Source organism: Prinia subflava, chromosome 1 (assembly GCF_021018805.1).
Source record: "Prinia subflava isolate CZ2003 ecotype Zambia chromosome 1, Cam_Psub_1.2, whole genome shotgun sequence".
Lineage (NCBI taxonomy): Eukaryota > Metazoa > Chordata > Aves > Passeriformes > Cisticolidae > Prinia > Prinia subflava.
Window position 1 is genome coordinate 107,829,072 of NC_086247.1, and position 13,558 is coordinate 107,842,629.

The following is a 13,558-nucleotide window of genomic DNA, read 5'->3' on the forward strand; positions in this document are numbered from 1 at the left end:
TAAACCCTAATGGTTTTGCTTTGAGGTAAAAGTCCTTACTAATCAAGTAATGAATCATGCTCAAAATGTCAAGTTCCTGAGGCCTTGTGTGTCAGAAGTGCCACTGGAGAGAGAATACTCAGTCATTAAAGATCACTTTTGAGATTTTCATCAACTGATTAATAAGCAAGGAAAAGCGTTAAGGGGCTTGAACAAAGAGTTAATGGACCTTTAATGACATTCCCTGTGTTTTAGTGACATATTGAGTTTTACTTGCCACTGACTACAAATCACCAACAATCCAAGTGCTCCACACATTGCAAGTGTTAAAATACTACAAGGAACAGTACTTTGCCTTTCAAAACATTAGAAAATTATATTTACTTCAAAAATCATAATGAATATGCTTACTTTCTATAACACCTAACAGTGTAGTAAATTACAGATAAGAAAACAAGAGACTGGCTTCCTAACCAGTAGATGGACAAGAGAAAAGGAGAAAAGTTAGGAGAATATATTTTTTTCTGCAGCACTTTAGGTGCTGGACCTGTTAGTACCAACTATCACAGATGTAGAACTCTGGATTTTATATAGACAATACTAAAAAGACACCCAGGAACAACTCTGAAGACTAAAATGAAGATATGATGGATTATGAGTAGTTATAGATATGCATGTGCACATGTACACAAACACTGATATCTAAGGAGGGTAAAAGCATTTGCCCTCAATATATTTTCCATCTTTGTGCTGAAATCATTACGGAAATATCAAAAGAAATTACTTTAACTAACAATATGAAAACACCAAAGATTACTAACTTGGAGTATTTCCATCTCCCTTGAACAAAAAAACTGTCTAGCCAGAAGTCAGCTCAATCAGGTGAGTCTCCAACCAAGAATCAGAAATGACAGACTCAAAAATCAAACGTAAGGGTGTCATTTGATAGCTGGGGGGATCTTACTCTGATAACAGAGAAAAATGGGAAGCAAAGAAGGAGAAAGGAAGCACAAACATAGCAACGAGATCCAAATCTCTTGCTGAAGACATGAAAATAACTTTGGACCTTCTGACTGGAGTGGCTCTCTTTTCCACACACCCATCTGTATTTTTCATGATAAGAAAATTCCTGTACACAAGCACATTTAAAAATTCCTTCATAGAATTATAAAGTACTGTAAGTGTCAAATACACAGTTATTCAGTAGAGGGGGAATTCAGTACCAGGAACCGGACAAAGCTTGAAGACTTGTCATCAGCTTGAGTTAACTGGACTCCAGAAAACTCTGAGCAGGAGAGATACAAGATCAAACCCAGGGCATATACCTAGAGACCAAAAGACAGAGCACCTGAAGCACTGCTTGGTACAGCACCCAACAGCACAGCAAAAGACTAAAACAGAGCTGCAGAGAATGGTGCAGATGGTCACAGAATTCTTCCACACCAGCTGAAAGACAGGAGATTGAGAATCATCCCCATCTGGGAGCGACACAGCTACATTAGTGCAGTACTATGGGAAGGTGTATAAATACACATTTTTGTTAGACACTGGCACAGGTGTAAAGCCTCCAGATGGCTTCATGTTCACATGTAGCTGATGCTGAATGCAGGTGAACCAGATATGTGACAATATCCCCAACAAAACGCAAGTCCTTGGACATTGGGTCAGAACCCCATGCCTTATAAACCAGGCTCTCAGGAAAAATGAAGGCTTAAATCAGCTAATGATCTGTACTGAAAAGTGATCACAAGTGTTCAACAAGGAGGACAAAATGTGCTAACCTTTAGATATTTGTCAACTGTTAATTGGTTTTATATGAAGTGCCAAATTTCAGAGAGGAAATCACATGATTTGGAAGGTACAATTAGGAATCAAGTAGTTCTTTCAAGCATATAATGATTTACAGCCAAAACTAACTTTCCCTGATAGTGTCAAATACTCTAAAATGGACAAGAACCAGCACATGATATTTTAATACATAAAATATTGCTTGACAAGGTTTCAACACACTTGCTTAATCACAAACCACAACAAAAGAGAGCATAACATGTATGATCAGTAACACGGGGCTAAAAATTCCGTATAATTTTCTGGTTAAGTAAGATGTGCTCAGAGGGATTCTAAGTAAGTTCCTTTAAGTTCTGTCCAAAATTTAGTTTAATTACACATTCTGCTGAAATCTCAAGAAACATAAATATTTACTGCACTTCCTTTGGCCTTCTAAGTTTGCTCAAGGATGAAAAAGATTCTTTTTCACCATACATTTAGTTTAGAAAGTTTGTTGTATCACAGCTTTCTTTTTCAGTAGGATTAAAAAAAAAAAAAACAAAAACCACACACCAAAATTAACTGTTTAACATGAGCTGCATGTTCTTTGAGCCGCAAATCTGATCTTACGTGCTTCAATTGTGTGTTGCTCTAGATATTTTTCCTTCTTTGAGAAAAACAATGTCACAAAGGTAGCTTTAGATTTGATCAACTTTTAGGACCAGAGACCAGAACAGATCCTGTCAGCTACTCAGTGTCATTCTGCAAATGACATGAGATCAAAGAGTTCCAAAAGAATCAAAACAGTTGCCAAAAAAAAAAAACCCAAAAACAACAAAACACCACATCTACAACAAACAGCAAAAATAAGGTCACTTAAGCATCAATCTTGTGCTGCAATATAAAACTGTGGGCCAGGCCTAAGTTTTTGCAGTTGGTGTTCATAGCACAGTTGCTTAAAATTTCATCTCAAAAACGTGACATAGTCCATCTTTCTGTTTAAATTACTCTACGACAAAGAAACAACTTTGTAATGAAGTTCACAAAGTTCTGGAAATATATGCACCTTTCTTCAAGACTTCCATATAAAAGAGAGAGGACAACTCCTGTGATGTTACTAATTAAAAGAACCAGTGCATTCATTTAGAGACATCTGGCCTCCAAATCCTTCATTTGTTTCTTCAGAAATCTCTACTGAATGCTCCAAGATGCCCAACTAACATCCAGGGCTGTATATGAAGGGAGAGCTCACATCACAGACCTCAAGGAAAAGGGCTACCTTTATATGCAGATAAAGCTTTCTCAGTAACAGGCACCAAATTCCTATACAGTTTACTGCCAGATAAATAATTAAAATGATTTTCCTGACGGAATTGTCTTTTTTATTCTAAATGAGGAATCATGGTGTCTCTACCTGGAAGCAAGTGTGTTTGTTGACAACTTTTGTTGACAACATCAGTCTGCTGACTGATGGTAAAAAACTACACTTACTTTTCAGAAGGGAGAACTTCCCTCAGATGAGGGAAGTCACACTGGAAAACAAATCTGTAGGAACTGTGTTACTTCCTACTACTTCAAAAGAAAAACCTATGAGCACCTCTTGAAACCAGAAAGACTATTTGGAAGCTTTTCCACTTGTTTCAAGAAGAGTTTTCAGGTGAAAAGTCCCATGTGCATTTACCACTTCAAGATGCAAATCATATACAGAATTTACAAGATGGAAGACCAAGATAAATACAAATTGTGTACTAAATACAGCAGAATAATCTGGAGAGCTTCTAATTGTTTAATGAGTAGGATCAGGAAATCACATTGAAAATCACCTTATTACTACTTACAGCCAAAGTACTTCTGAGAGATAGGTTATTCAATACTAATATAAATAAGATGAACACAGAGGAATAGCTGAATTAGGAGAAAATAAAGAAAGCAAGTTTTCATCATCAATTAGTTCTGGTTCAAAAAGTGTGCTGGGTCCTTTCAATAATGCAAGATGGTCTCAAATTTATAAGGTACCTGAAGGAAAAGCTAAAATGTATCACTGATCTTACAAAACAAGAACAAATATGGAAAATACATAGTTCTTAAGTCTAGATGTCTAAATTTATGGAACAGTGCTGACCATTTATGTCAGATTTGTTCTGTCAGTCCATTCCTGGTAACTGTCGTTTCCAATGACCACACAAAATTTTACAGTAACATGAAGAGCCAGAAATCATTCAGTCCCTCTCTCTCTCTCTCTTTTTTTTGTTTTTTTTTTTTTTTGGTTTTTTGTTTTGTTTTGTTTTTTGTTTTTGGGGGGTTTTTTTGGGGTTTTTTTTGTTTTAATTTGCAGACTAGGAGGGGAGAAACACTGTTTAACTGTTTCTATTGAGACAGAGTGCATCGTCCCTCTTGTCTGGCTAGGTGGCTGCTGCTATTCAGCACTAATTCATGCACAGGCTTGACAGTGCACAAATAAGCAACTGTCAGAGGGATACTGGGCCCAAGGGTAAAAGATAAGATCTCATCACTAGAAAGAACAAGAAAGTCAGTGCTTTTACAGTGTGGGGCTAAAGAGACCTCAGAACATGGCGAAACCTGAGGTACTGCTCAATAGCACCATCAAAGAATAGGAAGGGAACTACACTTTGGAAGTGTGAGGATATAGGAAAAACCATGATTTGTCTCTTGCTTTTTCTAATTTTTTGTAATACAAACAGAACCAATGCAAGGTAGAAGTGATTGCCTTGTATTTCTTTTTTGTAAACCAGAACTGCTCAATCCTGTCTCAGATTCATGTTTTAAGTATTTAAAATTGGTTAAAGAACAGTCAATGCCCCAAGAGAATTCCACCCCATATTTAAAATTCACCCTCCTCCTCCTTCCCTAAAAGAATGTAACTGTGGTAGTCTTCCAAACAGGGTTAAACAAGCTTACAGCTAATGTTGCTTATATTCAGTAGGATAAAATCCATGTGGGGTGAAATAAGAAATTGAAGCATCTCATTTTTATGACGTTTATTAATTCCAGCTTGTACCTGGAAATCCAAGTAATGTTTGCCAAGAGTCAATGCATGAAAATTATGATTTCAGGGTAAGAACGTGCAGCTACTGCCAAACTATGAACATTTTTTTCTATTATGACAGAAAACACATTGTAGACATAAAAGATGATTAAACTGCACTTTCAAGCAATAACATGTCCCTAGTAGGGTAGCATTATACAAAGTACATGCTGTTTACAACAGCCACCATAAAATTTGCTGCCATCTCATTTCATATTTGAAGTCCTTTAAACTACAAAACATATATGGAATATCAACTACCATTAAATGGCTTTTAAATGTATCAAATTAAAATCCTTTCTTCATGCAAGTGCTAGCAGCATGTCCAAGTGCACTGCTAAACATTTTTTTAGCAGATCAAGAATTTCATAGGCATATAAATAGCATCAACTGCAAATTGATTTTTTCATTATTTTCATAGCACCTTCCTACAAATCCTCCTTAAAGATCATAAGAATAACATTTCCTATTTCAAATGTACAAGACTACTATGTACATAACAGCTTTCCTTTTCCTTCCAGAATGGAACACCTGATGTCACTATTTGTTAACTGTCATTAACACTCACTTGAATCTATTTAGACCTAAAATATTACTTCAGAAAGTCAAATTCTAGAAGAAAATGTAAACAGGACTATGAAACTAAAAGTAAGCTTTTCTTCATTGCACACACTGATGCCTGCTTACACATTTCATTACTGTCAAGATGGAAAGTAGAGCTAAAGTTTCCTTATAATAGGCCAATCAGTAGTTTCATTGGAGCACTAAATATAGCCTGCCTTGTTGGCAATGTACAAGGATTAACGCAAAAAATTACTTCATAAATAAAAATGTTTTTTACCAGGGAATGAAATGCATCTTGATTAATTTTCTCCAGTTTGACATCTATAATTTTAACATGAATTGTACATTTACCTACCTATCACACAAACACAACTTTTATTTGAAGTTGAAAATCTGAAAATTAACATTTAAAATCTACTTCAGTTGTAAAATTTGAATTGGTTCAGAAAGTCATAACAATTTGCAGGTGGGCAAAGAAACTATACAGAATATGTTTAAAGTATGCACCTAGGCAATGAAACTACACAAGCTGAATATTCATTATTTGATTTGTATTTAAAAGGTTGTTCATAAAAAGGTTACACATCTGCAAGAAAATATAGGCAGCAATACAAGGCATCTTTATATCCCTGTGGATTTGCTAAAGCTTCAATATAAAAAAAAAAATCCCACAATACAATAGTTATTTTACTAAGAATGTAATTCATATAGTGCCCAAGTCCTGGAGATTCTGTGTTAAAAAGACTGACAAAATCACACAGTCATTAACTGGAAATCCCTTTCTGCTCTAGATGAAAAGGTTTGGAATACACTATAAAACCAAAATACAGACATTTCCCTTCTGAATACAAAACACAATGTGAGAAATTAAAAAAAAACCTTGCTGTGCTTTGCACATAACAATTACTTTAGTGAAAAATAAGGCAATAAAACAAGGCAATTTTTTCTTTTCTCATTATAAAAATATTTAACATAAGCGAGGAGATGAAATTCTCAGACGATTATAAGAAAATAAAATGCATATTTATTAAAAAGTCAAAAAGCTACATGACTAAATGAATTTTTGGAGTGAGACTTCATACAGTTCATATTTAAACAGCCTCATTATTCCTTTTCAGAAAACACATTTATCATATTTTGAATACCTCAACTATTTGCATTAGACATACTTGTTTAAATAAAGACAGAATATGATACTGAATTAAAGAAAACAAGGTCTTTCCTCATACAGAAAATGCAACACTGAGCAATTTCATTTCATCCCCAGAGAAGAGTCAATATTAAATCCTACCACAGCTCTCACTTTCAAAACAACACATGCAGCAGGGAGTCTCTATGGAAATCACCATTTTGCTACACTGTGTTTATAGTAACAATAACAACATTTCTTTTTTGGAAGGGGATTCCCACAAAGAAAAGAAACTACAAAGGAGATCCACCAAGAAATCTACCAAGTTTAAACAATTATGAAAAAATGTAAACATTTGTTCTTTGAAAAGAAATCTTTTTCCTCATTCTTCTTTCAACTAACTCCAATTCAGAAAGCCTACAACAGTAATGTTAAGAAAAGCACCTATCTAATGTTGGTTTGAAGGACTTTATAAAATAAGCTTTAGAAATATATATCTATTTCAATAACTTATCTTTTACCATATTCTCAGAATTCAGCTTTCAAATCAAGTACACAAGAAAACTGTCAAGCATATCCCAGTTGTTCTGAAGTTTAAAGGCAAAAAGTTCTTGTCATGGGTTGGCATTGGCCAGATGTTAGTGCACCCATGAATATATGTTTTTTCTCTAACAACTCCTGTGGGATGTGATCAGGAACAGAGCAGAGCAGGCTTAAATCTTGAAAACAAAAAAAAACCCACTAAAACTTTATTAATTACATAAGAACAGGGACAGAAATACTCTTAAACACACACAAAGACAGAAATAAAAACTTCTTAGAACATTTCTTCTCCTAGTTTCTACCTCCCCACCCATCACTCTTCACAGACCAACCTTTGGGTTTTAGATCAAACAATCACCACTCAAAAACAAACTAATCTTCAATTCAGCAAGGGAGAGAGGAGTCTCTCTCGCACCACAGACTGTTCCTCAGAAAACACGGGTCTACCCCTTATGTGTTTCTATGTCACTTATAGCACCGCCCGGAGAAGTCTGCTAAGGTGACACTCTCTTTTTCCTATGTCTAGCGCTCTCACCGCTGTTTCATAGGCCAAAACTACATACAGGGCTTTTTAAGGATGCTGCATGCCAAGCTCTCCCCCTTTTCACCCAGGGGCCGGGGTTCTAGGAGCAGGTCTGCCCTGAGGGCAGAGGGCACCACCTCACCCTCCCCCTCTCTTCTCTGCTCGCTACTCACTTCAAGTGCCAGTCACTGTAGCAAAAGCAAGGGGCAGCTGTATCCACCCAAAAATGCAGTTTATGTTCAAAAGAGACTCAAGTTTAGTCCATGGCTGACATTATGCAAGAAAAGTCTAGCTCTAAGGCTACTCCTCTCATTCTTCCATCGAGTTCCTTCCAATCATGCTTTATCATCTTGGTCCCAGGCCGCTTCCCTCTCTCCGAAAACCACCAGTCATGAGAATCAATGTCTAAGAAAAGTTTCTTTCTGCTAAGCAAGGGTTAACAGTTTCTTCTCAGCAGGGTGCTGCAGGCGAAGGCATTCCCAGGCTCGGCAAACCCCACGTGGCTGAGCACCTTCTCCCAGAGTTTGGGGGGAAGGAGGGGGGTGAGCACACACAGCAGGCACTTCCACAGTTTTCCACCCCTCCATCCTGGACGGGGCAGCTCAGTTCCAGTCTTGTCCATTCTCTTCTCCCCCCCGGGCCCCAGCTTACTTTAGTTTCACCGCGTGGTTGTCTTGAGCCTGGCCACGTGGCTTCCCCCTCCCCTACTCAGCCTAGAGCTGAGCAGGGGAGAGATGTTTCCACTGCTGAAACCAGAACCCAAAAGAAGCTGAACCCCCCAGACTCCTGCTTTTAACTCTTTGTGTCCTCAGAGGCGTGTCCAAACCTCTGAGTGACCAATCCAGGTGCCAGCAGAAAAGCTGATTACTGATTAGACTGCCCACATCCCCCTGGAAAAATTCACCTCCCCCCCCCAACCACGACAGTTCTACATAGCAAAAGCAGACTGAAGAAATTAATTTATGGTAATCTTTCAGGCTTATTTAGTCATGCCATTTTGAAGAGTTAAAGAATAACCCTTCTAGCACAACACTTAGTATTTATTAAAGCAACCACAAAATCCCCACTTTCAAACTTAAATCATCTCATGTGAACTCAGTAAAGACTGGAATATTACTGTGAATTCAGTACAGACTGGAATAAAAGCAAATCTGACTTACATACAAGCATACATGGAAAGGCAGTTTTCTCCAATTTAAATAAATGTTTTCTTAGATAAAAAAGGGGGAAATAATTTTCCTTGACACCTTTGGATTTTAGTTGTTGTGATATAGAACACTGCAAAGGTACTTTTTTTTCCAGTAAGGACTCTAATTGTGACTCAGCTTCTCAAACAAGGCACAAAAGATTGTCAGAAAGTACAATCAGATTCTCTAACAGAAAAGCACAAAACCACATAAAATAACTTCTTAACAAAGGAGATACATCAGTAAAAAGATATCCTACAGCAATGCAAAGCTGAGGCAGGAAGAAAAATTTGTTTATTCCTTGTCCAATATGGGGATGGTTTGGGAGGGATTTCTATTTAAAAAACACAGTTCTTCTGCAGATATCACATTCTGAAATGATTACAACATAAATCCCCATAGGAAGGACATGGTCAGTCTCAGACAATTTTGTTGTGAATGTTACACCAGCCAAACCATTCCACCAGTTTACAGTGTACCATAAAATATTTACACAAGCTATGAACTATAAAATATTTTCACATGAACTATAAAATATTTACACTATCAACATCAGCTAGGAAAGAATGATGTGCTGTCAAGCTGGTATGACCCAGGAGTAAAGATTTTGTGGTCACAGATTAAATAAAACTATTGCAAATCATCTGGAAAGTTACAGGGACTATTAGGTTAAACAAATTACTGCTTCCTGGTCTCTTGGATGGTAAATGTAACCAGGAAAGCATAGCTTATGTGCTTTAAGATGGTTTTTCCCAACAAGATAAAGAAAGGTTAGGCTCATAATCAAACTGTACTGACCTCTCTGAATGTTCCTTCTAGCAAGGTGTCCAGATGTTGAAGAGGAGCTGGAGTTTTATCTTTGAATCGTGTCAGCAGTCGCCGCTCAATGGCTCGAAACTGTACAGCCCTTTCAGATAACAGCTCCTGGTATTTCTCAGCATTCAAACGTAACTGCAATTTAAGGGTTTTCAAGAATTCAGGTTAAGGGTCATATACATTTATGTATGCATGTCCCAAATGAAATGAGAAAATTTTGGAAACAGTGTAATACTCAAATATGATGTTGTTTATGCCAGTTTCATACTTTATACACCTTGTAAAGCTTAACACTTTCAAGAATTATCATTTGCCACTGAAATCAAAACTAATTGTCAACAGCCACAATAACCTATGACAGTGCATAAATATCTCATCAAGCAGTTAATTAACAAGAATGAAATCTCACCACCAAGACACAAAGGTTTCTTGATTTGGTGTGCTATTTACGACACATATACAGTGTACTGAACTTGATATTTATTGCAGTAGAAAGCAAATGCTTATTCCCTTAGCATGAATAGAAGTACTGAATTCTGTACTGTTTGAATGATTCTTTTTCTTAAGTTAAACCCTTTTTTCCTTTATCTATACTGATTAGCTAACAGCAACAAAATTCCTTGAAGTGTTCACAAAAGAACATGTAAAAGGCCCAGTTATTAAAAGATACAATAAGAATTTTTATTATCTGAGCACTTGTATACTTTCCAGTATATGCTTCAAAAATAATTACTAAAGATGAGTCTTTCAAAAAGCTGTGATACCTCCTTACAGTTACGTTATAACTAACAGAAGAAACATCAAGACACAAAGCTTTCCAAATGCAAGCAAAAGTGCCCCAAAATGAAAAGAAAAGGTAAGTTTCTTAAATTTACATACTAGATTATATTTAAAAATAAGGAAATGTCATTCTGTTAGTACATCATCATGAAAAACACAGAGGTGCTAAAGGAAAAAGAAATACTATGAACTTTTACTAAAAATAGTAGGAAAAAAGGGACATCTCAGGTAAGGGATAACTCAGGTAATATTCTCCTAAGCTTGCCAAAAAACCAGTGTGTCAAAACTAACAGGGACGGAAGCATAAGAATGCCTTTAAAAGATCATTTGACATTTTTTAGACTTGATAATCACAGTAAAAATTCAGAAATTTCAGAAAATCCAGCTGCAACATAATTAAAGTTGAAATTAGTGTCCCAGAAATCACACCTGTATTTCAAACTTCATTGTATTTAAGCTTGTTATACAATGTAAAGAACTCTAGGTTTAAGGTGGTTATACAATAAGAGTCACTTAAAAAAAACAAATCAACATTTTTTAAACTCTCAAATTAGTTGAAAGACAATAGAATAACTACTTGAGAGCTTGAAACATAGACCAACATCTAGGCTGACTCCTTAAACAATCCCAGAAAATCCCAATGACAACTTCCATCTTCCTGTGTGGTGACAGCTCCACCTCACAGAAAATTTCACAGCATGAGAGAAAATCCAATAGTATTTCTCATTCTTGCACACATATGTTGTTGCTTTTGCCCAAATACATGAGTTTAATAGAAATTTTCAAGCTCTCTTTTTTTTATTGGAAAGGTATGGGGAAAAGAAAGCATGTACTTTATTTTGTTAGCTATTTCTCCAAGCTAGCTGAACTACTGGAGATTCTTCATTGTCACCTGCAAGACCAAACAAGAAAAAGTAATTATATTTCTTTTATTTCTGGTCTGACAAACCTCCTCGAGCCTCCAGTGTGACTTCTACAATGGCAGTATTTTTAAAATCTAAAGGGTCTTTCCCTTAGATATAACATTCTATTTTCTGAAAGCCAAACACCTGTGATACTATATTTATAATCTGGTTAATCATTGCACTAAAATCCAGTTTCAAACTAGCAGACCATTAGCCATTTGTGTATTATGTAACGTACCTCAAAATGTCGATCAATTAGTTCAAAATACTCTTGCAGGGGAATTGAACCAGAAAAGGTACATGCAAAATCCTTGCAGTTTTGCTTCTTGAAATGCTCTTTTAGTCGGTGTACGAGCTCCTTTGTTACCAGCCAAAGGTCTTCCAAATGATCACTCTGAATCCTGTATCGTTCTTTGAGTACAAGAACAAATACAAGACTAATAAACACAGTTTTCAGATGCATAAATTCTCGATATAACAGTTCAGCTGACACACAAATAGAACTTGTTAACTGTATCCAAAGACTACATGACATTTTCTTAAAACATGTACACTCACTAGTGTTAAAGAAATACTTGCATTTTATTGAGTGTGCTATGCTTCACTTTATATTAGTAGAAAGTGATTCTTATCCAGCTACATTCTATGACTCTGGAAAAAATGCTCAGTGCAGAATCAAAAGTGTTAATATAGACTGAAGTCAAAAACCAAATCCTGATAGTTAGTGTTATCTGTCCCAGCAAATGTATTTAACTCATCAGATTTTAGTGAATTTCAAAGTACCAGGCTAGTAGAATGAGATCTTCTTTCCAGTTCACATTTTCAACCTCTCTCCAGCTTCTAGGAAATCAGAATTAACTAATACTAATATTAGTTTAATTAACAAAATTAACTGATAGTAACTAATAAATGTTGAGAAAAACATTGTGGAAAATCATAGCAGCCTTTTAATTTTAATTTTTTCAGATAAAGCATTTTTAAACATAACTGCCTTACATCTTTTCATTACACATCTGCCAATAACTAACAAAAAAAGGATAGATAGAAATGCAGCTACGAGGATTTGACACAAAATCATTCCTTTTCTTTTGCCCTTTTTAAAAAGGTCCACAGGAAATCAAATTAACCAGAATTCTTTTAAACTTGAAGGTACTTATTTTAAATTTTCTCAACATTAGTAATTCAAGATTGTTTGACATTACCACTGGCAGCATTCCCAGGATATGTATTCCACTGAATACAGAATGACAAATTCTGTTTACAGTGTAACAGGAAAGAAGCAAGTTTTATTTAAAAACATGCTTGTTAAAGAAAAGAACACCATCTGCTAAAGATAGCATTCGACCTAATATCCATTTTTTAAACACTCACAATGTAATGGCTGGACTTACTTGGATGTATCATCATACTTTGCCTTAAGTGATTTTTCCTTGACGGAAATTAGCTCAGATGTTTTCAGGCCAAATCAGCAGTCATTCCATTTATAATTGACATATCTAATACTTTAATGGTTTAAAATGGACAAAACTGATTTCCTCCAAATTGCACATTTAGTTTCCATATACTGTTTGTTGGTCAATACTACCACAATCTAATTTTACCATGGCCGGAGTAGAGAACATTGCAATCATTTGCTTTACGTGATCTTCCAAGTCTCAAAACAGACAAACTAGATTTAGAAATGTTTAAAAACTGAGAATCTGTAGTTAATCTAAACACATGCTTTAAACAGAAAAACAGTGAAAAAGAAAAAAGAAATAACTGTGCTTCTGCTCATCCCATGCTTTTATGATGGTTAACCAACTTGTATTAGCTTTTTGTTAAAATAAGCTCCATTACACAAAATTACAACAGAATTTCAGAAAACTCTCTATCAGAAAAGCAGGAAACTGAGGGGAAACAATAGATTACATAGGTTACAAAGGCTACAACAGACTGTCCAAATAGCACAACCATTAGGAATAGCTGTGCTGCCAGTAGGAAGTTTAGAAGATTCTGTTCATTTCTCAGCTAGAAAACCCACATCAGAAGAAAAAAAAACCCAGCCACAGTTAGCAGTCAAGTCATCCTCACACTTTGATTAAAACACAGTTTAAAAATTTCAGCCAAAAAAACCCCGCTTTTAAGTCTTAATCTAGCTGGTGCAAGCTGCTTTTTAATACATATTTTCTGTCAAGATGTACTTCAGGCTGGGCTTCTTTGCAGCAGTCTTGACAAGCTGAAGTAATATCTACAATTGCTACACTGGTCAAAATGGATTAGCTAATAGAATTAAAAACTAACATGAAAACAGATGTTGCTCCTGTTTGCAGCTTCAGC

The 13,558-nt window shown here is 35.8% G+C and overlaps 1 protein-coding gene across 8 annotated transcripts in view; it reads right to left on the bottom strand.

Moving 5' to 3' along the window:
* BBS9 (Bardet-Biedl syndrome 9) overlaps positions 1 to 13,558 on the bottom strand; it is a 282,244-nt gene that overhangs the window by 200,110 nt on the left and 68,576 nt on the right. For all 8 annotated transcript variants that reach the window (XM_063406699.1, XM_063406751.1, XM_063406725.1 and 5 more), the window contains 2 exons: positions 11,478 to 11,650; positions 9,537 to 9,689 (listed from right to left, as the gene is read on the bottom strand). In XM_063406699.1, coding sequence (XP_063262769.1) covers positions 9,537 to 9,689; positions 11,478 to 11,650 — 326 coding nt within the window. The remainder of the gene's footprint in view (positions 1 to 9,536; positions 9,690 to 11,477; positions 11,651 to 13,558) is intronic.